The sequence below is a fragment of the Dryobates pubescens genome, chromosome 6 (assembly GCF_014839835.1).
Source record: "Dryobates pubescens isolate bDryPub1 chromosome 6, bDryPub1.pri, whole genome shotgun sequence".
In the NCBI taxonomy this organism is placed as follows: domain Eukaryota; kingdom Metazoa; phylum Chordata; class Aves; order Piciformes; family Picidae; genus Dryobates; species Dryobates pubescens.
This window is the reverse complement of record NC_071617.1, coordinates 14,441,370-14,467,104: the sequence shown is the minus strand read 5'-3', so window position 1 is coordinate 14,467,104 and position 25,735 is coordinate 14,441,370. Positions and strand designations below refer to the sequence as shown.

General features: G+C 42.8%; 1 protein-coding gene across 2 annotated transcripts in view; it reads right to left on the bottom strand.

Annotated features, from left to right (window-relative positions):
* Positions 1-13,481: 13,481 nt before the first annotated feature.
* The window catches only part of ARFGEF3 (ARFGEF family member 3), a 98,654-nt gene continuing 86,400 nt past the window's right edge, over positions 13,482-25,735 (bottom strand). For both annotated transcript variants that reach the window (XM_009901044.2, XM_054162640.1), the window contains 7 exons: positions 25,514-25,690; positions 24,838-24,952; positions 23,851-23,953; positions 23,042-23,173; positions 21,469-21,599; positions 16,713-17,943; positions 13,482-15,729 (listed from right to left, as the gene is read on the bottom strand). In XM_009901044.2, coding sequence (XP_009899346.2) covers positions 15,538-15,729; positions 16,713-17,943; positions 21,469-21,599; positions 23,042-23,173; positions 23,851-23,953; positions 24,838-24,952; positions 25,514-25,690 — 2,081 coding nt within the window. In that variant the 3' untranslated portion in view covers positions 13,482-15,537. The remainder of the gene's footprint in view (positions 15,730-16,712; positions 17,944-21,468; positions 21,600-23,041; positions 23,174-23,850; positions 23,954-24,837; positions 24,953-25,513; positions 25,691-25,735) is intronic.

Here is a 25,735-nt window from a genome sequence, read left to right as displayed (position 1 = left end):
GCTTGGCCAGAGCCAGATGACTCCAGTTGCTTGAGGCCTCATGCAGGCTAGGTCACCCTGGTGCTGTAGCCTCCTGGTGACTGTGTGGCCTCCTGCCCTGTCTTCTAAAACCCCCAACATTCTCAGCTTCCCTGAGGGATTCTTCCTTCCAGGATGTCATCTGCAAGTAAGCATCCTCTACTTCTCCAAGATATATAAGAAATGTTTTTTCAACTTTTGCTGACTCAAGGCTGTTATTTTCATCAATAATTAAAACTGAACTTTGTAGCTCATCACCTAGATGAAAAAAAAATAAATAAAAATGATATGCACAAAGTATAGGGATAGAAAGCCCTATGAGGAGAGGCTGAGGGAGCTGGGATTGTTTAGCTTGGAGAAGAGAAGGCTCAGGGGTGACCTCATTGCCCTCTACAACTACCTGAAAGGTGGTTGTAGCCAGGAAGGGGTTGGTCTCTTCTCCCAGGCAACCAGCACCAGAACAAGGGGACACAGTCTCAAGCTGCACCAGGGGAGGTTTAGACTCGAAGTGAGGAGAAAGTTCTTCACCAAAAGAGTCATTAGTCATTGGAATGTGCTGCCCAGGGAGGTGGTGGAGTCACCATCCCTGGAGGTGTTCAAGAGGAGATTGGACGTGGCACTTGGTGCCATGGTCTAGTCATGAGGTTTGTGATGACAGGTTGGACTTGATGATCCTTGAGGTCTCTTCCAACCTTGGCAATAATGTGATGCAGTGAAAAAAACATTCCATGTATGTAATAATACTATCATTTTACCAGGAAAAAAAAATGATTAGTTATAGATGCTTTGGGTGAAGGGAGGAAGGAAAATAAAAGGCACTAACTAGAGCTAAATATCCAGTTCTGCTGGCATGTCCAAGAAGGCGGCAAAAGCTCCACAGCAGCAGCTAGCCTGAAGATGGAGGGAGAGAGGGAGAAGGGCAGCTGTGAACAAGTGCTTGTGTGTGTATGACTGTAAACAAGAGGAGGCAGATGTTGCTGGAAGGAGAGCTCATTTTGTGCTGCAGAAAAGCTTACTTCTTGCAGTATAGGAAAATAAATTAAGTCCCCTTAAGTGGAAAAAAAAAAAAAAGGTCTTTAAATATAGCAGAAAAAAGCTCATTGAGATTTCCTACAGAACATACTGATTTGGTAGCAATATAAAATATCTCCTCTTCCCCATTTCTTAAATAATGCTTTATACCATTCTAATCTCACCAATGCCATCTAATTTCAATGAAACCATTACAAATAAGAGTGAGTGGTTGCTTTCTTGCCTTTAATAACGATAAATAATCTGCTATGCCTGGGAAATCAATAGATGCTTAACAGGCAAATTTCACTGCTCTGTGCCTAGCTACCAGCTATGGGCACCATTATAATTTGTGATATGTGTAGCATCTGATGTCTCTGTCTCTCCTTTTACAAGGCTTCAGCAAGCAGAGCTGATGTGTGTGTTTACCACTGATACCAAAGAATGGCTCATAGGTTACTTGTGTCTTTTATCCATGCTTTGTTTCTTTTCATGACTTCTTCCAGTGATATGTGCTAATACATGGAAAGAAACTTCTAATGTGGATGTTTGGTTAACCTTCAACTGGTCTCTTAAAAGTAAATGTTAAAAAATTATCTACACCTGGCCAACCACTGTTTTTCAGTATGGTATTGTTCATTGTATTTGATGTTGCTTAACCTGTTGACCTTGTTGTAGCCTTCCAGTATCTTAACAGTGCCTACAAGAAAGCTGGTGAGGGACCTTTTAGGGCATAGGGTAGTGACAGGACTAGGGGGAATGGAGCAAATGTGGAAATGAGTAGATTCAGATTGGATGTTAGGAAGAAGTTCTTCACCGTGAGGTTGGTGAGGCATTGGAACAGATTGCCCAGGGAGGTGGTAGAAGCCCCATCCCTGGAAGTTTTTAAGGCCAGGCTGGATGTGGCTCTGAGCAACCTGATCTAGTGTGAGGTGTCCATGCCCATGGCAGGGAGGAACTGGATGTTCTTTGGGGTTCCTTCCAACCCTGACAATTCTGTGATTCTGTGTTCTGTGTATGCTGGGCAGGCCTTTGATACAAACCGTGCAAGCAACCTGCAGTCTTGTGCTGCATTTATTCAGTAGGTTGGGAAATGGTGAAATAATGTATAGTAGAAGAAAAACTTGTTCAACTTGTCAGCAAAACTGCAGCCAAGCAGGATATGACCCCTGTTGCACAAAGACAGATCAGCTGGCCTTAGAGGCTTTGTTAGCAACGCTGATGGCATACACTGAGTTACCTGAAAGGGCAGGGAAAGGATCAAACTTCTCCCCACCAGTCAGGTGGAATAAGAAGTGAGGGAGTTCCAGGCAGGTGTCTTGCTGGTGAATGCTGAGCCTGACTGCATTATTTTCGTTGGGAGCTGCTCCACATTGGTTGCTCTTGCTTCAGATGCTGGTAGTGGCAGCTGCATCACCCTTGATGTGGTATGTGTACTGCAGGCTGCTTGCTAAGCTTTGTGCATATGACTTGTTGGGCAATGTCTGTTGGATAAAGAGTCATTGCTCTGGTAGCTTCTGATGTTCTATACTGAAAACTGTGAGGGGGAGGGGTGTGGTCAGTAGGCCGAGAGAGGTTTTCCTCCCTCTCTATTCTGGCCGACATTGCCCAGTTCTGGGCCCTTCAGTTCAAGAAGGACAGGGAACTGCTTGGGAGAGTCCAGCGTAGAGCCACGAAAATGATTAAGGGAGTGGAACATCTTCCTTAGGAGGAGAGACTGAGGGGCTGGGGCTCTTTAGTTTGGAGAAGAGGAGACTATGGGGTGACTTCATTCATGTTTACATAAATGCATAAAGGGAGAATGCCAAGAGGATGAAGCCAGGCTCTCCTCAGTGATGCCCAATGACAGGACAGGGGGCAATGGGTGGAAGCTGAGGCATAGGAAGTTCCATGGAAACAGGAGGAAGAATTATTTCACTGTGAGGGTGACAGAACACTGGAACAGGCTGCCTGGGGGGCTGTGGAGTCTCCCTCTCTGGAGATACTCAAAACCCACCTGGATGCATTCCAGTGAGATCTGGTATAGGTAATCCTGTTCTGGCAGGGGGGATTGGACTAGATGATCTTTTGAGGTCCCTTCGAGCCCCTAACATTCTGTGATTCTGTGAAGGCTGAAGACCTCTTACTATGGAGCTACAGACTGGAAACTAAAATGTTCAGGAGGCAGAATGGAAAAGCACAATGAGTTGAACATGAAAGGTAGACCTTTTCCAACACAAGGGACATAAAAATGTGTCAGAATTGACCAGAGCAAAGCCATAAGGATAAGAGTACTTGGGACAGTGGCGTAAAGGTGCTGCCACAGTGTTGTCAGGCTGTGGGATAAAAGCTTCCAGATATGTAAGTAGAAAGTAAGCTGTGAGATAGGAAATGAAAGGCTCTTGGTATTAAGATAAGAGAAACCATGCAATCCTCCCAATAGGAAACCACAGATACAAAGGCACCAGCTTTGTGTGGCTTCTTAAAATGAGAGGCTTATCCAGGCAGCTGCGTGTGGCATTGCGAAAGGAGAGTGTAAAGAAAGGTGTTGTCTGAGGCAAGTGTGAATGATTAGAGGGGAATAATTACATGTCAGAAATACCTGGACAATGTAGCTGCTGAGAACCACTATTTGGGGTGGACAGCTTTGTGATTAACAGGCCAGGTTGTCAGCTAGCCAGCTTAAGCTGCAGCTCAGGAATGATGTGCTGATGTTGAGGTGTATGGAGTTACACAATAATGACTCCCGTGGGAAGCTGACAGTGAGGTGGGGGCTTGTGTAAGGAGAAGACCAAAACAGTAACAAAATGTAAAGGAAATTCTGCTCTGGTGTTTGGGGAGGTTGTATGAATGATCTGATTAGTTCTGTCAGGTGTGCAGTCTGTCATGTGCTAGGTTCAGGAGACTTTAGTGTCATTTGAGAGGGTATTGGGAAAATAGCCACTGCAGTGAGTCCTTCCTGGATAATGGGTGGGAAGAATGTGTCCTGGAGTGTATTTCAATTCAGCCTACACGGCCTGCATTGGTGCTGCTGTGTGCAGGATGTGTTTCTTGTGTGAAGCTCCAACACTGCTCAAAGGAAAGGGCTGCATAGTGGGGAAAGCCTGGGTCTAGGCTGATTTTAGTGGATTCACTCTTTAATGAACAGTTAGATTTTCCTTGGGGTGTGGTGTACAGGCAGAATCAGCTGTGACCAGAACACCTGCTGCAAGGTGGGGATCCTTTCATCCCATTTCCAGGCATAGTCTCTCACTCTCCAGGTAAAGTGAGATTGTGTGTGTTATGACAGGAGGAACAAGGTGGCTTCTGTGAGGCAATGTGGCCTACATAGGTGAGCAGTTATAATAAGTCCAGGTTCTAGGGGCAGCACTAGGCCTGACTGGTTAAAGACAATTGTGTTTTGATCTTGCTCTGCAGGTTTTCCTTAAGCTTTCTTTGGCTTCAAACATTGCTTTTTGCCATGTGCATGATGATGCTCCCTTGAAAGGGATGCTTGTCCAGACATCCTGTCTTGGTTTGATGGCTCAGGCTCTAGAAAAGACATTAAAAGTGATGCATTTTGGCAGTTGTACCCTGCCTCGGGCTCTTCTTTCTCATTCGGTCTTTCTTCAGCAGTCACTGCAGATCTATGCTGTTGCCTAGGATGGCACAGCTTATCCTGTGTCATCATTGTCCTCCACACCGTACCTGATGGTCACCTTTCTTGTCCCACTCTCAGTACAACTCTGCCTGACAGCACACTGTTACCATTGCATTTCTGCTCTGTTCCTCTCACTGCTCATTTCCCTGAAATGCTAAAGGAGATTTGATTGAAAATCTGTAGGAAACAAATTATTAGCAAACTAGATTTCAGCCTTCAGTACTTTTTTTGTTGTTGCTTTTTTCCCCTCTCTTCTTTTCTTTGTTTTCCCCATGGTTGACTTTGCAAACTAATAATCTTTATTCTCTTGGGCTCAGGTCTGGTTGCAAGAGCCTGCATAGTGATATTAAATAATTTAGTGTCCTTTTAAAAGAAAAGGTAATGTGTACAAGAGAGATCTAAGATCTGCTCTGGTGAGCATCCTTGCAGCTGTGACTTGTGGTGCCACCACTGCAATTCTACCCTGAAAGCGATTCTGGTGTTTTCTCGAGGGATGATGAATTGCTTTTGCAGGAAAGTGTTCAAAACCACCCAAGAACCTTGTCACCTTTCTCTCCTTACAGGAGTTACTGCAATACACTTCAAAAGCATTTTTCACTTTCTCATTATATTTAATGTTCTTTTCCCCCCCTAGGCTTTAATATCTGCCTGTTTCTGACCTCCTGGGCACACTAATTTATAGGGGTGGACTTCAATAGATCATCTCATTCTGATCTGTTCCTCTCTTCATAATCCCTGGCACAAAGGAGAACCTGATTTGAAGTACATTACATTCCTGGCAGACTGATTTGTAGCATCTGAAAACATAGTAAATAATTGATAGATGCCTCACATAGTCCAAATTATTTTAATCTGAAGTAATTTTGTTTGTCTGTGGAAGGGAATAAGGGTGGTGAGAGACCTCCTCAGAAGTGATCATGCTAACTGCAGCAAACAAATAATTCAGCTTGGGCATATTTCCTCAGAGCTGGCAAATCAGAAGTATTGGCTCTACTTTATGGATGCAGTTCCCCCAGTAAGTAGGAAAATGTACAATTCTTTTGTGAAAACCCAAGCCAAACCCCCAAATTAAACCAGATTTACTAGCATGGATTTCTTTGGGGAATCAGAAAACTGAGCATATAGCATCTCTATAGGCTGACTAATGCATCTCATGGTTAGGGTTGTTGGTTTTTTTTGGGGGGGGAGGGGATGGGATTTTGTTGGCTGGGATTGTTTGTTTGTGCTTGCTTTCTTTCTTTCATTTTTTTCCTTTCTTTCTTTCTTTCTCTCTTTCTTTTCTTTCTTTTATTTTCTTTCCTTTTCTTTTCTTTCTTTCTTTTCTTTCTTTCCTTTATTTTCTTTTCTGTTCTATTTTCTTTTCTTTTCTTTCTTTTTCTTTCCTTTTCTTTTCTTTCCTTTCCTTTCTTTCTTTCTTTTCTTTTCTTTCCTTTCCTTTTCTTTTCTGTTCTCTTTTTTCTTTTCTTTTCTTTCTTTTTCTTTCTTTTCTTTCTTTATTTTCCTCTTTCTTTCTTTCTTTCTTTCTTTCTTTCTTTCTTTCTTTCTTTCTTTCTTTCTTTCTTTCTTTCTTTCTTTCTTTCTTTCTTTCTTTCTTTTCTTTCTTTCTTTCTCTCTCTCTCAATTCTTTCTTTGTCTCTCTCTCTCTTTCTGTCTCTCTTCCTGTCTTTGTTTTTCCCTTTCTGTCTTTCTCTTGTGTTTTTCTGTTCTTCAGTATAAGACCAGAACCTAACTGGCCTGTGTTGAGACCTGGATGCTGAGAGCACTCTTCTGGCATGCTGTGTCAAGCATCTGGATGAAGAGTTCAACTTGTGTTTGTTCATGGTGATTAACTTGTGTTAAGAGGTTTATCCTGATGCTAGCTTTGCCAAACACTCAGAAATTGAAGTTCACCCTGTGTTTCACATGGCTTAGCAGACAGAAACTAAGCCTGGTTCTGTTTGTTATTTTTACTTCTGTCAGACTCATTCAGTGGACCAAAAAAGTGTTCACCATCTGCAAAACATGGATCAAGAAACATCTGTCCTGGAGAGAGCAGACTTCCAGCAGGATTACTGAAAATACTATTCCATTAGGGTTAGGGTGGTGGTTACCATGGTGGTGCTTTCTCAGTGATGGGTGTACAGATGTGCTACTGGGTCTCCTGTGGAAGCCCACTGTGCATTAGCTGCTGCATCCAAAGTACATTTCCCTGTAGACTTGTACTAAAAGTAGTATCAGTTACTGTCTCTAGCTTTCCTTCTATTATCACTCCCATAACCTGTCTCTGCTCTATGTTTGGGTTTTGTTGGGTTTTGTGTTGAGGTTTTTTGTTTGGTTTTTTCTCTTCCTCTTCACAAATTATTCCACAGTTCTACAGCTCTGGGATAAGCAAGAGGCCAGATCATGTGGTGTAGGTACTTTGGGCTCTTTTGAGGTCAAGGGCAAATATTTCACTTGGTCAGTAGCTCACCCCATCTGTAAAGTGGTAGTGATGACTGTGAGTGATCTCTCAGCACCCTGTTGGAAAAATAACAATCGGAAGGGTTGGGAAAATAACAATTAAGAAAGCTGTCCGGCTTGGGACATCAGGGGAACTCTTCCAGTTAACCCCAGATGAACACAGTGTAGCCACTGGCAAATCCACACTGGGAAAAACCCATCGAGTTTTTTGTTTGTTTTGTCATTTTAAAATTATTTGTTGACAGCTGTTTTGATTGCAAAGTGTCACAGTCTCAAGCTGTGCCAGGGGAGGTTTAGACTCGAAGTGAGGAGAAAGTTCTTCACTGAGCGAGTCATTCGTCATTGGAATGTGCTGCCCAGGGAGGTGGTGGAGTCACCGTCCCTGGAGGTGTTCAAGAGGAGATTGGCCGTGGCACTTGGTGCCATGGTCTAGTCATGAGGTCTGTGGTGACAGGTTGGACTCGATGATCCTCGAGGTCTCTTCCAACCTTAGTTATACTGTGAAACTGTGATACTGTGTCCTTAGCACTTGGTTCCGCAAAAAGGAAGAGGCCTAGGTGTCTTCTATTTAGCTACCAGGAAAGGTCACCTGTTCTACTATGTGTGGATCTCTTCCTCTCACACTGATGGCAACAGAAGCTGTGCTGGCCTGTTCCCACCAGTAAGCAAGAGGGCAAGTAGGACTTGGTACATGTCCTGAAATGTGAGTGGAACAGTGGAGCAGCACTTTTGCATGTACCCAGTTGCTGGTTTACCTTGTGGAACACTGTTTAGGAAGAAATGAAAATCTTTCTTAAGTGATCCAAATAAGCTGTAAGGAGCAGCAGAAGGTGGTTTCCTGGAATGGAATGATGTCCAGCTGCTGGGATTTGACACACTCTTGAGTTACTGAAAGTGTCATAAAATAATTAAAGCATCACAACCTCGCTTCATTGCTTTGTAATCTGCTAATGCTGAGGATGCCTTGTGCAAGGTTACTCTCTGCTGTGTCTTGTCAGTGAAACACTCCTGCTTTCAGGAAACCCCATAAACATTCTCTTGACAGGCATACTGGTCAACCTTTTCTTCTTCTGTACCCAAATTTTGGTTGCAGCATGTGTAGCTACTGTGAAAGTGTTTACTGTTTCATTAAATATTTCAATTCAATTAGGTTTTTCTCCAGCAGGAGTAATCACTGATCCAACTGTAATCAAAAGAGGGATTTGGGCAATAGGAGAGAGTCCTTGCTGAGTTTTTGTAGAGGGATGAAGCACTGCAGCACTCATGCTCTTTGCATGCACCTGTAGACTGGGGGAGCACATTATGAGTGCCAGCTAAACTGAGTGTGGCTGGGGAATGCCTAGCTTAAAAAATGAACAGAAATTTGGCTATGGACTAGCACTCTGAGGAACCCTGTCCTGTGATGGTTGCTTGCCCCTGGAGGTTTTTGTATGGCGTGGCTTTCACGCTAGGGGTTGGGGTGGTGGGACAGGCGCCGTCTGGATTTCAGTGACAGTGTAGTTCCTTTGTGTGATGACTTTGGAGGGTTCAATCTCTATGGTTATCTTTTAGGACAGTTTTCAAAGTTATGTGATTGAAAGTAGATGACTTCTGCCATCTCTGTGTGTGGTTTTGTGTCTCTTTTTTGGTGTGGTTGTTGGGTTTTGTTTGTTGTGCATTTTGTGTTTGTGGGTTTTTGTTTGTGTTGTGTTTAAATTACACCCATAATGAAATCAAAGCCAGAAGTATTTTCCTCATTCCTCCCTCTATTAAAATGCTTCACCTGTTTAGATACTTCCAAACTTCTGCATAACGTCTGCTTGCACTTTTAGTTGTCTCAGTAGCTTCATCCTACAGACTCTGCTTAGGAATGGTGTAGGGCTCATTTGTTAAAGTGTTGAGATCTCAGCTCCTGCAAAAAAAACCCCAACCCAGCAGTTCAAAGCAACTAAATTTGCCAGATCAACCGTGAAAACTGCAGTCCCTGCTGAACATACCAAGTGTTTCAGACCCTGTGTCAGTTCTGCTCCTTTGCTTCACTGCTATCTGCAGAATAACTTTCTTTAGACAAAACCAAAGCATAATTTATTTTGCATTTGCCTTTTTCTTTTTTATTCTACAACACAAGCAACATAAATAGTTTATAATTTGTTTTTAAAATATTTCCATCTCAGAATTCAGTCAGAATAAAATATACACAAAATACAATTTGCAAGCCAGCTGACAGTGACTGCCTGGACACCCAAGGACCAAACAAAGCTAGCAGCACAACAGGACATGGCAGGTACAGGGAGGTGTTTTTCTAAAGAAGAGCAGAAAGGTAGAGGAAGGAAACATGGATGAGACCAGGGGACTGCAGCTAGGTACGAACTCAGTAGAAGGTAAACCCAGTGTAAGAACTTGCTTGATTTACAGTCTCTCTTAGAAAGTATTGGTGGCTCCTCCTGAATATACAGCTAGAGAGGTGAAGTCCTGGAAATCATGTTCAGTGGTACAACACTTCCTATGGCAGCCATCATCATGGGAATAAAAAGCTTGCTTTTGTAAGATTTTCAAACAGGAGAGGCTTAGATCTTTGGCAAAACGGAGTGTCCACTCCCTTTGGCTTGCTTTCAATTTTCAGTGCTGGGCGAAGGGTCTGTGGAACTGTTTGCAGTCTCACAAATAATAGCAAAAAGTGGTGGTGGGAGGGACATGTGTGAGAGGAGAAAGTGGGGGCAACTGAAAGCAGGTGCTCACTGCTGTCATGGCATGCTTTTCAATCTCTTGCTCTCATCTGCTCCAGCAAACAGCGTGCAGCACAGAGCTCTGTCGCCACCAGCCTCTGCCTTTCCTGGCTGTTCTCCCTTTGGTACTGAATCCTGCTTTCTTCTGCAGAGTTGGGGGTTAAGGAGCCACGGCCTCCTTGTGGAGGTGGTATGTGTCCCTTGCTTGAACCTGTGCACCTGTGTCTCTCCACTAGCTCAGCCCTTTCAGCTTGCTGCTTATAGAAGCATGGCACTTCACTACAGCTCAGCTGAACCAAACGTATGGATAGGGAATAGGGTCTTGGTGCTCCATGGTATTGAGGTGAAATTTATGGAAGTACCTAACTATCCTTTTGAAAAGTGGGCAAAATGATTGAAATAATGATTGAAATAGATCCTGTTGCCACATTGCTTAACAAAAACCACCTTCCATAAACTTAGTTCCCTGATTCACTGTGGCAGTGGAGACTATGAGAACATCAACCTGCAAATCTGCCAAAAGTAATTTGAGGGATCTGGTCCCACAGGCAAGCTCATTATTACATTCATCCAGGATCTGATGCATACTTGTGGTATCTGCTATTTTTATTTTTCTTAATAGCCAGCACTCCATGTTTAGCCAAAGCTGTTAGTTTAGTATGACTTCATACAGTTAGCATCACATATAAAGTATATGTTCTGAGAGGGATTAATGGAAATAACAGAAAGAGGAACTACAAATTCTTCATTGCTGCTGTACAACTTCCCAGGGTCCCAGGCACGCTGCTGGTGAGGGTTGCTGAGAGACCCTTAGGCTGTATCCCTACAGAAGCCCTACTCAAAGTAGAGAGATTCAGTGAAGAGGGATCATAGCTGCCGGATGCTGTTATCTGCATTGCATAAAAGCCATCATTTGTGCTTATGTGCTATGGTAACTTGGTCCTTTTATAAGAGAAGAAGCTAAACTTGGTTTTGATTTTTAAATGATGGTAGTGCATTATTTCTCCAAGCAACTGTGGAATGGTCCAAAATTGCAAAACTCCCTGTTTCATGGCATACACCATGGTTAGCACTGCACATACAGAGATCGTCCCAGAAATCACTGTAACCAAAGCCGTGAGTACTTACTTTGCTTAAGCACAATCTTAGCACACCCATACAAAAGCAAGGGCAAGGAAAGCAAGCACTTAACTTTTCGTTTGTGAATTTAAACCATTTTTTCACTGAGTAATAGCATTACCAGAATGGATTACTCAAGGTGAAAATGGCAAACCCACACATTTGATTTCTGAATTAGCTTCTACACAGATGAGTAAGGTAGAACTAAACTACTTTGGCTTGCTATGGTCTGCCTCTTACATATAAAAACTGGACCTGTGCTAAAGCAAAGGTTCCAACTTAGGGGCACTGGGATGCATGGATGTATGTGCTGGTTCTTGTGGAATGTTCAAGCAGGAGGAGTATAGAGGACAGCAACAGAGAGGGTGATGTAAGAACTGTACAGGACTTACTCTTTCCTGAGAACTTGTGAACCTGTAATATAGGGATCAAAGGGTTTGAGGATTGAATCTTGAGTGTTGAAGATATCCCGGAAGGTAACTCACATTTATTTCAGCAGCTTAAGCACTTTGAGTGCTGGCCTAAGCTGTGAAGGGAGGTACAAAGCGCAGACAGCACACAGAGCTGGACCTCTCTATTTGCTAACTGTTTTGACACTCACATGGAAAGGCAAAGTAGCTTACAGGTCACAGGTTAACTCTTGCTTGGCCTTGACGTGAGCCAGCTATAGTCCAGAGGACATGATTTAAATATATAGTTTCTAGGGTTTTTTTCCATGATAAGGAAAAAGTTGTGTTGTCCATATGGGGAGTTTTACAAGGAAAAGAGTTTTACAAGAGAAGAATGTGATAATTAACCACAGCAAACAGAGCAAGCTCAGGTTGTGATACACAGACTCTGGTTTTTCAAAGCTCCAATGTTCTGACTCAACATCAAATACTGCTCCTAGCTCATGCTTTGCATTGTGGGGCTGAGGAAGGATTTGAGTGGGCTGTGTGAGGACTTACACACGGATACAAGGGCTACTTCATGCTGCTGACTGAGGTGCTTCCCCACCCACAAAGGAAAAGCAGAGAAGCTGCTGCAGCACAGTACAGCTGGACATGGTCGGGGTGTTCAGAGTAGGAGAGTCCCCTTCTGAAGCTTAGGACGAGCTGGTGCCAACAGCCAGCTCCTGGGACTGTTCTGGCAGACTGCCCCTTTGGGCTCAAAGCTTGCTTTGTGAGGCCTGAAAGTAGCACGCTGGCAACTTAGGACCCAAAGTACACATGAGACATCCTGTGCAGATCTATGAAATGGTGACTTCATGTGTTTAGTGCTGTAATCCTTTGGGCCTTGCTGATGTCTATGGCTAGCAAAAAAGAATCTGATGAACCAGCCCCATTTTACAATTTACTGATATTTTGAAGATGCATCAGAAAGCTTCTGCATTTCAGCCATGGGCTGCTGTCCTCACCTGCTTACCATACAAGGAAAAAGAAGAGCAGCACTTGCTAAACTTTGCTTAGGTAAAGCCTCCTGCGTCAAAGATGTTAAATTTCTGGAATTACTGGAAGTTACTCATTCATTTTCATAGAGGAATGCTAATGAGCAGAGGCACTGAGGGTGACAATGGGCACTCAGTGCATAATTTGGAGGGCAATGTTGGGCAGCAGCAATATAGCAAATCTACTCCTGATTTCCACTGTGGCACTTGCAATGACAAAAAAAAGCTGACATTAAGCATTTTGGCTCAGGGTAGCTAATCAAATGATGCTGGGCTATGCTGCCTTCACGTGCTTGAAGGCTGAGTGGGGGTGGTGATGTCACACCTTTCTGTTTCATAGAAGGATTTTGTACTGCAACCACAACACATAACCACAGTGTTTCCTAGATACTAGACCCTCCTCTGGAGCCCTGAGTCATTTCACTGGTACTGCTATCAATTTTACTTCTCCAACATAATTTAGGGATTTGGTTTAGATTAGTACAGAAAAGATGTGCATCTTCAATGCATGGATAATGGAAACCAACTGTTAGGTGTTTGTTACACAATATATTATGATGATGTCTGTTGTTGCCTCATTAATGTACTGCTTTAAAACCAGTTCTGCATAGCTGCCCAATAAAAACTTAAAAAATTATAACCATTCTTTACCTAAAGATGTGTAAGAAAGATATGGCAACAGAAACTAAACCATGCTGCTACTCTCCCACATACCAAGGGCTAATCTCCTCTGTCAGCAAAGTAGTATAACGTTTTGGGGAGAAAACTGACAATTGATAAAACTGTTAAGTTACTAATGTATAAAAGAAAGAAAGAAAGTAAAAAAGGCTTGTTTTACTGGAATTTTTGTGTCCTTGACACAATTTAGCAAAGGTTGGTCGTGAAAGAAAGGGAAACTCTGTGACTGACACTGTGGAAAGGTAGTGGACAAATATTTCCTGCACGAGTCTAGCAGGTGGGAAGCGGGCAACGGAGGGGTGGCAGATACAACCACCCTGACAGAAACACAAAAACCTGGCAGACATTTGACAAAGAGCTGAGGCTTGCCAGAGGCTGACAAGGATCAGCTTGGTGCCTCTCAGACATTAATCAGACCCTGGTTTTGGTTGTGTGTATGGGCTCAGCCTTCCAACCAACTACAACTGACCACAGTGCACCCGTGACTCAGGTATAAATGAAGTCCCATTAGAGTTATTTTGAGTTGGTTGCCCTCAAAGCAAGCAGCCTTAGTTGGACCCTCTCCCCTCAGAGTAAGACACCATCTAAGGATACTTCTGCAGATTGAGTGAGTCCTCACCTCCCTTTGGTGAGTGTGTATTTTGGGTACCCTTAAGTGGGATTTTCCCCTTTGTGAGTGAGTGCATGCACATTCTGATTTATCGTTCTAAAAAGAATATTCCTTAAGGTTAAAGCTTAATTAGTTGTATAGTGGTAGATTCCTGACAAACATCTGAACTTGTAGTTTAGTTGTTGGAAGGAGTGCTGAGTAATTTTTGTTACAGTAAATCCTCACTTTGGGTAGCTACTGCTGTCTGGTTTGTGGGTGCAAAAGGAGGGAAGAAGGGAAAAGACAGGAGGATAGTGGTAGACTCTTTATGAACACATCAGATTGAGTGATGGCTGTTCAGTGGAACCTCTTGGCTCCCTCTGTTTTTCTAGGTTCAAGATGCTATAAGCAGTTAATTGTGCAAATCCAGGCCTGACATAGAGAGATACCATTTTGAGGATGCCTTGGAGCAGAGGCTGAAGCTGTATATTTAGTTGGTGTGCACATTTTAAAAGCCTTGGGAGAATACATTAAGGGGTCACCCAAGATTAAAGTGAACTTATTTTCAACAAATTATTTCAACTTCTAATCAACAAATGACTTAGTGTGGGAGTATAAGAAGGAACATCCCAGGGCTTTGACCTAACTTGTGCAGCACGGTAACCCTTTGCTGTGTCTAGTGTGAAGAGCATTGTGTATGTAATCAATAACACAATAGCAAATCTTTTCCTTTCTCCTTCTTAGTAATATCAGCAAATTGTAGTAGTCCCTGTGAGTGCTGCAGAGAGCGGGAGGTGCCTCCATGAGGATCTGTCCCCTCTATTTACAGCAGCAGACAAGAAAGTGAAGAGAAAAAGGTGCCTTCCTTCCAGGCTATTTTCCATCTTAATTCAGCTCAATGTGGAGTGATAGGCTAGGTTTACCACAGGTGATAAAGGTGTTCCTGGCTACAGCAGCTCTATAGAAGCAAACAGAAATTTCCAGTAGAAGCATAAGCTAACTTTGCAGTACTGCTTTAACTGGAACACTCATCTCTACTCTGTTCAGTTGAATGCTGGATGTTGACACATGCTGGTATTTGCTCTGTGCTGTGCCTTTCCCCCCAGCTTCAAAGGAAACAGCAAAATAAACTTCCTGGTTGCCCTCAGTGGAGAATTAGACAAGTGGAAAATGATCAGCTGTTAACATAGCTGAAGAGGCAGCCAGGGTAGTGTTGTAAGGAGAGCAGCTTGACAGTGTCATTTCTCTTCAAGCCGTACTCCACAAGAGCAGTGAAAGGATGACTTATCTGTACTGGTTCACCAGTTTTAGACCTAGGATACTTTCATAGTCACTCAATAGATACCCCAGATGTGACCAGATTTCAAAGGTTCTTCTCAAAGCAAAATATATTTCCACTTTCTCTAGTGAGTGAGGCATACAGTTACTGCAGTTATCTTATTAGGCTTTCCTCTTTCATGCTAATCTCAGAAGGGGGAAGTGTCACCTTTTCATTTGTCCTATAACCCCACCTTTTCCCTGACTTTCTTTAGAACAGCTACATAGGCTTACTGGCCTGGTTTGACTTCCAGATGACAGTTGCATTCACAGCTAACTGCATGGGTGGAGGTTTCTGCTGCAGTTTAGTGTGGCTCCCACTGTTGCAAATTTGAATTTAAATGAAGGCTACTGAAATGTGTCACTTCTTTAGGCACCAGCTTGATATACTGGCATTGCCTGGGGCTATTCCAGACCCCCCTGGACACACTTACACCTTGCCTCCTTTGCTAGCGTGAGTGAGGGGGACACAGGCTCAAGTGGATAGAGGATATACACCGACAAGCTCACTGTTTCTTAGATTATCACCAACAAATAGGCAATGAATGAACCCCAAATACTTCTTAGCTGTATACCTTGGATGTCTTGCCCCCTTTGCAACAGCCCACAGCTAGGTTTAAACGATGATATCGTAAACACGTCCCACTCTTCCCAGCCACTCCCGCACGGCCTGGCGGACACGGATGTCTGTCACGTGGCAAGTCAGCTGGCTGATACAGGGGAACACTGCTGGCTGCAGGGCTGCAAAAGTCTGGTCTGGCAGGGCCTGAATCTGGTTGAGGACTGTCAGCACCATGTTGGTCCATGCCTATAAACAAATTGGATAAAAAAAACCTCTTCAGAGGATTTTCTTAAGTAGATGAGACCATTGCTTGAGGCAGAAAACAAGGTATCTGGCGGTCACAGCCTCAGGAAGAGGACTGAGTAATGCCAAAGTATTCATTTAATGTTCACTGCTTCTTCCTATGGCACATTCATTACTGCAAGCCACTGTTTGGCTTTGTGTTGCAGATATCAGTGCTCACCCTTCATCACCTTTTATCCCATAGTGAACAAAGACTCTCAAGGTTGATGTTTTCATGGATTTGTTCACTTGGACATGCAAGGAGCAAATTTCAGTTTAGCAAAAGAGATCACTATTTCTGCTGTGGAGTTAACAAAAAGCCCTTTAAGAACAGAAGCACTGTGACAAGCAGCATGGCATTTTCAAAAGCCTTAAGTGTGCCCAGGTGGCCAAGAAGGCCAATGGCATCCTGGCCTGTATCAGGAACAGTGTGGCCAGCAGGAGCAGGGAGGTCATTGTGCCCCTGTACACTGCACTGGTTAGGCCGCACCTTGAGTACTGTGTCCAGTTCTGGGCCCCTCAGTTTAGGAAGGATGTTGACTTGCTGGAACGTGTCCAGAGAAGGGCAACAAAGCTGGGCAGGGGTTTGGAGCATAAGCCCTATTGAGGAGAGACTGAGGGAGCTGGGGTTGCTTAGCCAGGAGAAGAGGAGGCTCAGGACAGACCTTATTGCTGTCTACAACTCCCTGAAGGGAGGTTGTAGCCAGGTGGGGGTTGGTCTCTTCTCCCAGGCAGCCAGCACCAGAACAAGAGGACACAGTCTCAAGCTGCACCAGGGGAGGTTTTTCTTGGTGCTAGATGCTGAGCTACTCAGTCCTTGTGAGGGTGACCTCTTTATATCATTAAATGAAGAGATTATAATAATTTTCATAAAAGCAATGGGAAAAAATGTGTGTAGGTATCCTTTTAATTATTGGTATTGTTAGCATTCCACAACTCTGTCCTACCTGTATCTGGGCCTCGGCATCCCTAACAGATATATTCAGGGAGCTGACTGTGGATCCTGAGCGTGGTCTCTTCTCTTGTCTCAGGATCTCAGGACCAGCACTGAATGAATGCCTCATTTGACCTTGATCTATAAGATGTTGTGGCCGCTGGAGTATGGGTGAGTCTGGCCCTCTTGAGCCCATGAACTCCCCTTTCTTTTCCACTTTGACCTCTTTGGTGAAGGATGTCATGGCCTGTTGCTGCTTTCTTTTCTTGTATTCTGTCATGAGCTTGGAGATAGTTTTGTCAGTGGCTATAGTGTAGATCTTGTTGCCAGCACTCTCCCACCATTCTTTTTTCCTGGTTTGCTCTTTTTTCTCTGGTTTAGGACTTAGGGGAGGGGGTAGCAGCAACATTTCTCCACTTCCTCCTCGGGGTGTCAGACAGTCTCCCAGTTGGTCCCTGATCTGACTCCGGTCATCTTCCGATGGTGTGTCCTTCCCAGATTGCCCTCCAGTTGATGGGGTGGAGGTTTCTGAGTGGAAGGATGGTAAAATGAAGAAAGAGTCACCTTTGAACACTGGAGCCTCTTCTACATTATTCTCCAGGTCCAGATGCATCTGGATATAGTTGTTGCAGAGTTCCATACAGAGCTTATGAAGCCGCTTGATCAGCCATCCCCAGTCCGCGTTGCTGATAGGCTGCACACTCAGCGATGGTATTCGAGCCCTCCACTGCCTCTTCTCCTTCCCTCGGGGGGGACTGACCTGGGCAGTTTCTTCAAAAATGTCTTCATCTTCTGAAGAACACTGCTGTGAGGAATCTGTGCTTCTCTCATCATCTTCAAAGAGGATCTTTTTCACTTGCTCTGCAGTGATGCTCTCCTGGTTTGTCAGGATTGCACAAATCAAAGCATGGAAGTAGATGTTAAAGCTCATTGCTGACTGGCGATACAAGTTGGCAGCTCCACTAATGCCAGAAACTTTCTTCAGCAAACACTTCAACCCAGGTCTAGTGTCAAACTCTCTGGCTGTTCTGTATGAGTCCAGCAGTAAGTCAAAGATAACAGCCAGATTTTGCATGGAGATGTACCTGAGAAAGCCAGCCAGCTTATTTTCTGGTACTTGCACTGTCATTTTCTCCTCGAAGGTAGAAGGGCCTTTCACAAATTCTTCCAGCAAGATGTCATATAAATTCTGGAGCAGTACTTGGTGGGACAGCAAGCTCACCACTATTGTTCTGAAAGGAATACTTGGTAAACCAAGCACAGGAAAGAAAAACAAAAGAAAATGAAAACAGTGCACTGTGCTTTTAGCAGAAGAGCAGGAATACTTCCTATTTTAGACCCTAACAGGAAAGACGTGAATGTTTGTACAGCCTTGTTATAAAATAGTTGAGGAAGATAAAGTTGTGTGGAAGAGTCTTTGAGCTACTCTTCCAACCAATTCCCTAGAAAACAAGGCACACTGGTTAAGAAAAATAACTGTCCACAGTAAGCACACTGATGGCAGCTGTGCACAACTGGTATTAAAGGAAGACTGTTGTAATTTTCATTCTTTTCTCCAGGATCTCTAGCACTGAGAGATTAAATATTCTGAGCCTCAGTTTCATGGCAGCTGCGACCACTTTCAATATCACAGCCTGCTATAACCAGGGAATTTGTTAGCACGAGTTGGGCAGCCTTTCTGCCACTGGTCCCCAACTACATTTTCTATTTTTGCTGCTGAACTTTGGCTAAGTTTAAATAGCCTTAAAAATTCCCTCCCTGGCACTTCAGCCAACCTTAACTTGGCTGTGACATATTGAGGCCACAGCTAGTTTACTGCTTGGTTTCTATTTCCACTGATGCCAGGCATAGTTCTTAAAAACAAAACACAAGGAGCCAATTATCCAGCTGATCCAAAAACATGCTCAGAAACAGCAGTGCAATGGAGCATGCAAAGAAGCTGAAGCCTTGCTGGAGGCATGTTTTGGTGTTTGCCCTTAAGACTTCGAATGAACACTTGAAAGCACATGGAAATATCTATTCCTAACCCTGTTTTCCACATATAATATTAAGTGATTCTTAGCTCTGCTGCTGTTAGAGGTGCTCTAAGTTGTTCTAGATCTCACTGATTTTTGATTTGCACAGGAAGCCCAGGAATGGCGAATTCCTCCAACCACAGTTTTCAGGTCATTCACCAGTAAATAACATTGAGAGGCTTACAGACGAGACAGGCTAGGATGAAAAGGTGGACAGGACTGCTGTTCAGTAGCTCACACATTTCAAACTATAAACTCTGAAACCTATCTTAAGGCATTATTTTACAAAAGCCTTTGCAAAATTACAGCAGTGATGTCTTCAAAGGAGCCGATGCTCTCGCACACATGGTACTGCTTGTTTTGACTTTAGAGCACTATAATAGGTTACATTTCAATTAGCACTGCTATCAAGCAAGGAATAGATTTTTCACTTTAGAATAGAATAGAATAGACCAGGTTGGAAGAGACCTTCAAGATCATCGCGTCCAACCGACCATCCAACACCACCTAATCAACTAAACCATGCAACCAAGCACCCTATCAAGTCTCTTTGTAGTACTGAAAGCTTCAGGTACCATGAGAGGTACAGTTGCAAATCTTCAATATTTTTTTTTGTTGCAAAAATTGTTCTACTTCCATTAAACAACTTTCACAAGTGTCTTTGAAGCTCCAAAGTAAAAGGTCTGATTTTTGTCTGAGGAATCATATAAAAACCTCAGCTTTGAAAATGCAACATTAAAAAAAGGCCAGTCAAAACTGTGCTTCCTGGGTTAATTTACCCATGCCAGTTGCCGTGCCATGACACAGCTGTCAAGTGCTGATAGAGCAGTACAATTTAGTAGTCTTACTATTTGACAGTGCTAAAATCTTGATGAGTAATACACACATTGGATTTTTTTGTGTGGAAGTAGTTTTCTGCTGTAAAAGTCATTAGAGGCTCTAACTCAGAAAACCTCTTAAGAGCATGTATAAAGATATATGAGTGATTGCATTGATTTCAAGAAACTAATCCTATTCCAAAAGCAGGAGCAGAATGAAGATCTGCTTTCCTTGCAATAGCAACAAAGGCAATTTACAAGGGCAGTTTAAAGTACTGTGAAAGAAACAAGTACAGAACTACACAATGCCAAAGCTGGTGAAGGATAGTATTTTCTTATTTTGCCCAAAGTTTCAAATTGAAATGTATCAGTACTTTTTAGGAAGAAGAAAAGCTCCCTTACCCCAGCTTCCTGTGAAACGATGCAGCAGTAAGGAAACAAAAGCAAAAAGGGAAAAGAGAAACCCCACTAAGTTTAAAGTAAAACTTCTGAAAGGCCACAATTAGTTGCATGCAAGACTGGCATATAGCTGCACTGTTGTAGCAAATACTATGCAAAACAGTGGCACAGCCAACTTCTGAGCCCTGCTTTTGTGAAAAATGAGCATTGCTGGGGTAACATTTGCCTACAGGCATATACACTTTTTGCAGTTGTTTAGACAAAGTGCAGTGTGAGAGCATTCAGACTTTGTGTTAATTGCAAGCTTTAGCTGTTTGTTGTAAACAAGCAAGACCCAGGCTACCTTTACAAATGCAGCCTGCTAGACTGCATGGTCTATGTGCTATGAGAGGGGAGTACTCCAAGCTTTTTGCTTTGCATTGATTACAACAAGGATGGTCTGCAAAACTTTGGGTAAAGCAGACATTTCCCCACCACAAAGGAAAGACTTAGGCAGTGATCTGCCAAGGCCCTGTTCTCTGAAGGCAAAGCAACAGAGCACCTGCTCTTGGGGGAAACCTCTGTACAGCTGTGCAAGAATAGACTTCTTGCACTGTCTTTCTTCCTGTCCATCCAAAGGACATCACATTCTGGCTCCTTGTTGCAAGGAATAGTTTAGTTCTGCAGGAGAACACTTGAAGTAATACAGAAACAGATTGGGTATCTAGTAAAAGACAATTCCATGCCATACATCCCATAGTTTGCAATGCAAACACAAACCCTGAATGCACAGTTCTACTTATTGGCCCTACTGATGTTACAGCAGTTGTTGAAATAACTGAGTGTAAGCAAAAAGAACTATTCTTTGACAGGGTTGGACTGTCAAGCAAATGCACAAGTTCCTGAGGTGGTATCAAATAGAAGGACTTCTACAAAAATAAAGTGCCAAGCAAAAACATTTCCTAGATCAGTATACCCACAGTTGTGTAGCTTAGGATGTGGTCTCTTCAAATTATACTGCTCCAGTTTAAGCATTAACTTGTTTTTTTACCTTCTTAATCCAGTAGTATTGAATTTAAAAGACTATCAGTGAAGCAGGCATAATTTAATTTAAGTATCATTAACAAACAAGACAGCAGTTCCAAAGCTTTCCTCAAACTGGCATTTTTAACTCTCGGGAGTCTCAAGGATTCCTATGTAAAGGTTTCCCTAGTATTTCCTGTGAGAATTGGTTTCTAATTTAATCTGCATTTCCTCTACTTGAAGGCTGTCTGTGATCTTGGGTATTTGTAGCATTCTGCTAGAGGATTCTTCCTTATTTGGCTTTCTAAGGCCCGTATCATAAGCCTTGACACAGGCTTGTCTAGACTGGTGGCAGCTCTTGCACATGGCTGCCCAACCACATATGAAGAGCAGACAATAGTAACCTACTGATCTCTGCATCACTAAACCTAATTTTCATTTGATCACTGTACTTCATGGTTTTGGATGAGACCTATGGAGAGGCATGGTTTGCCAGGCTCAGTTCACATCTCTGCCAGCCTGACAATGTTTTTACCTTCTCTGGGTATGCCCATTTGGTTTCTTATCTGGTGGCAGGTCAATGATGAGCACACATGACTGGGCATGTTCAAACCCTTCTTTGTTGCTAGGAGTCTTTGGGGAACACTGAGTCTCCAGCATGAAGACCTAGAAAATGAGTTACATAAACCAATTAGTTTAGCACTTGCACTGGGTCCCTGGGAGGCCCAAGAATAGGAGTTCCTGTGTTGTGAAAGATTATTAAGGTAACTTATTTTACAGTGATGGAGAGAATGCAAAGTATGCTCCTAGACAGACCTGTGAAGAAACATACTGCTTTGCTAACACTGCCTTAGGGCCATGGGCTACCTCCAGATGCACAGCAGAGCACAGAGCAACTGACAAACATCACCTTTGAACTCGTATAAGGCACAATACCAAACACCAAAACCAGGTTCTGCTGCCTGTATACTACTATCAGAACATACATATAATGGATGAGGATCTGTTTGCATAGTTGGCCTGTTGAACACAGAAAAGTTGGTTGTTGGAAGGACTATTTTTAGCCACAAGACATCTGGCTTGCAATTCTTTGGGTAGGAAATAGGAAAATAACCCTCAGTTGCTGTAGCTTTGTTTTGTAGCTTAGTATTTGTGTCAAATCTCCACCAAGCAGGACTTAGGAAGTGCCACATTTAGTACAAGAAAGGTATAAATGCCACATTCTCTCCTTTCTTGAGCTCTGCTTCTTTAAAACTTAATTTAAAACATTTTCTATTCAAAGTCTGCCACTGCCACATTATTTGTGACCACAAATCCCAGTCTGTTTCTCAGATTTTCAAGCAGAATCAAGTTAGAAATTGTCACCAAGCACCAGCTGGCTCTTTTAACCCAGCTGCTTTCCCATGCTGAAAATGCCATGCAGTATTTACAGTTGTATAGTACCCTGCAGGTCATGAAGGTCAGTCTGCTGTATTGCAAGCAACTTATTTCCATATAGCTACTTACATAAAATCAACAACCTCCACTGTAGTCAAAAAGACCCACAGGAGGTTGTCCCTAAGCTTGCTCTGCTGATTAGGAGTTAGTGGGGAGTTTTAAACAGTTTGTTAAATATTAGCCCTACCCTCTAGTTCTCAGTAACTTGTTTTTTGTGTTCTTTTTCAAGCTCTGCTTTGATAGATGGAACAAACCTTGGGTTTCTAGGTTCATATCATAGTCTCTGTTCCAGTGCATTTTTTTCTCTTATGAATTTCTCATTCTTTAACAGAATAATCAGAAATATATATGGCATTCTAGATGGGGATTCATACTGACACTAACATACCCCTTCTTCCTCGCTGATGTACACTAGGGTTACTTTCTGAGCAATAGGCATTACTTACCCTCAGGTACCTATGCATCTCCCCTCACTCTAGGCATTCTTAGTTCCTACATACAGGGCAAGAGTTTTAAGGACTTTTTCTGTTAGACACATACATTTTAGTCCAGGGATGAGGAACTCTTTGCCTGTAGGGTTCGTGAGGAAGGTGGTGGTAAAGATGTACTTTCATAAAGAAAAGCTCCAAGTTTAGAGGGTTCTCTGACTTCCCCTAAACATTGGTCAGTACCTGTTGTGCCATGGCTCTGATTCTCCAGTATTCAGCTTCAGCACTTGGCGAGAGGGAGGGAGCTGCCACCTTCACTTCGCAGGCATCTCCACTAAAGCTTTCAGAACCACTGTGGAAATAGCCCAACAGGTTCTACAGGGAAACACAATATCAGACTTTCACTGTGTGGTAAATGAGGACAGCGACTGCAACACTGTCCAGCCTCTCTGTGTAGGGTTGGACTAAATGACCCTGGTAATTCCATGAATCTATGAATATAAAATTGGGAGTGAGCTGTCCCATTACCACCAGCTAGTCACCTGCTACTTAGCATTTGATGCATCCAATGCAAAGGCATTTTGATTTATGTACTCTGGCCTGTGATGACTTAATTGGATTTTTTTTGTTACAAGAAGGGTAGTGAGCTGAGAAATCCATCTATATGGAACATGAAGCCACAGGATCAAGTAAGCAACTGTCTTCTATCTCGTGTTAACCAATCAAGAGGAAGAAATGGATCAAAAGGTAAATTGTCATCTACTTAACTCTTGTGATTTCATACTGACAGGACAACTTACAGTCAGTTGGACTGTTAGCAACTAGTGTGGTCTCTATCTGTTTAGAAAAAGGTATTTCACCCTCCATTGTTGATCCAACAGCTTTCATTGGGAATTGACAATATAACAAAAGCTACCACAGAATCCTTATGCTTCCTTACTTGGCTCTGTGCCCAAAAACTTTTCTGAAGAAGAAAAAGCAGCCTGTCTAAAGTGAGTGAGTCTATAATTAGTGAGATTACACTTTGACTGTCTGTAAAAAGGGCAATTTACCTTTACTGGCTCCAGAGTGGCAGAGAATGCGTCCTGCAAGGCACAGCATGCGAGCCTCCACATCTCTTCGGTAAAAACAGGCCCTGCTGTTACTAACACGTACCTGGAATGACACAAGGAAACATTACCATGTTACAGTAGGAACTACCCAATTCTGACTTGTAATGAAAGAAGGCTGAAAACAGAACAAAAGGCCTACTAGGTATGTGGTAGTTTTAGGTAGCTAGCTAATGATACCCAAGCTCCTGACCTATTTCTGTAATTACACTGTAGTTTTCACTTCCCCCCCACCCCTTTCCTTTTCCTCTTTCAGTAGTCATTTTCCAGGACAAGAACAACAAGTTGTGAAAGAAGAAATGCAGTGGGTTTTTTTATTATGGCTGTAGTAACATCTGCGTTTGAAGGGACCTCCAAAGGTCAACACCCCTTTGGACCTTGAATGGAGGGGCATCCTCCATTAAATCAGGTTACTCAGAGCCTTGTTGAGCCTGATCTTGACTATCTCCAGGGATGGGGTTTCAACCACCTCCCTGGGCATCCCGTTGCAGCGTTCCACTGCCCTCAGGATAAGGAACTTGTTCCTAACACCCAACCTAAACCTACTCTTCTCTAATCTCAAACCTTTGCCCTTTGTCCTATCATTACAAGCCTGAAGACTGTGAAAAACCTCTAAAGACCTCTGAACTCCAACAAAAAAGACCCTTTATTGTTTTCCTAAGAATTAATTATTGACTAACTGCATATCAGTAATACAGTTGTCAAGTGCTTTTCACAGGAATCATAGTAATTCCTAAAATCACAGGTTCTAAAGCAGACTGAAAACAGCAAGAAAAAGTTACTAAGTCTAAAATGTGTTACTCAAGTAACGAGAGAGAGGTATAGTGTAGATTTCTTTTGAGATGTTAACCAAGGTAATCAGCACACAAGTTCTTCAAAGGTATAAAGACACCTATTATGAATATGCTAACAGAGCGAAGAGCCTGTTACCTGATACAAGAGCAGCCAACTCTGGAAATAATTTCTGTTGGTTCTGCTACACAGGCTACCAGCAACTTGAAAAGGTCTTTCAGCATAGTATTGATCATATTTTCATACCCAATATCTATAATGAAAAGATAGAGACTAGTTTTAACATCATTGTCTTTTCATTGTAATTACACAGTCTTGCTACATGTTCTGCTGTTCAGAGACTTTGAAAAACCCAGTTTCCTTTTATGCAGTTATCAGCAAAGTTCATTTTGAAACAGGCATCACAAACTGATAAAGAACAATCCTTTTTGTTAACAACATAAAATGTCTGGACTTAAGTGGTACTGGAGAAATTCAATTACATCCTGTTTCTGGTATTTTAGTTCTTTGTGATCAAAGTCTTGGAATCTTCTTTTGGAAAGCATAACTGTGATGATTTAATTTTGAAGGAAGCCCTGCTCTGAGCTGGAATCTAAACTCTTACAAGTTAATTTTTTCCATCATTCTAAAGCCTATCTTGAAAGCAAAAAAAAGGAAAAGGAAAAAAAAGTAAGAGGAAAAAAAACAGGGGGAGGGGGAAAGGAGGACATTTTCAACTCTCCTCTTTTTTTTATGGCCTTTCATGCTTGACTAACTGGAAAGCAGTAAAAACATCTCCCCCATCTTCAGTAGATATGAGAATAAAATGGCATACCTGAGTGTATGAAATTTTGAATGTGCTCCACTACCAGCTCACAGGAAAGGCCAATGGCATGCTTGAAATTAGCAGACGCCACATCCCAGTAAGAATGGTCACCATGGCTGCGATGGAGCCAAAAAGACATCGTGGGAAGAAGAAGATGTACAACTGCATAAATGCCAAATCCTGGTCCTTGAAATAAACACAATGGTGGTTGTACATTTTTGCTTACAAAGC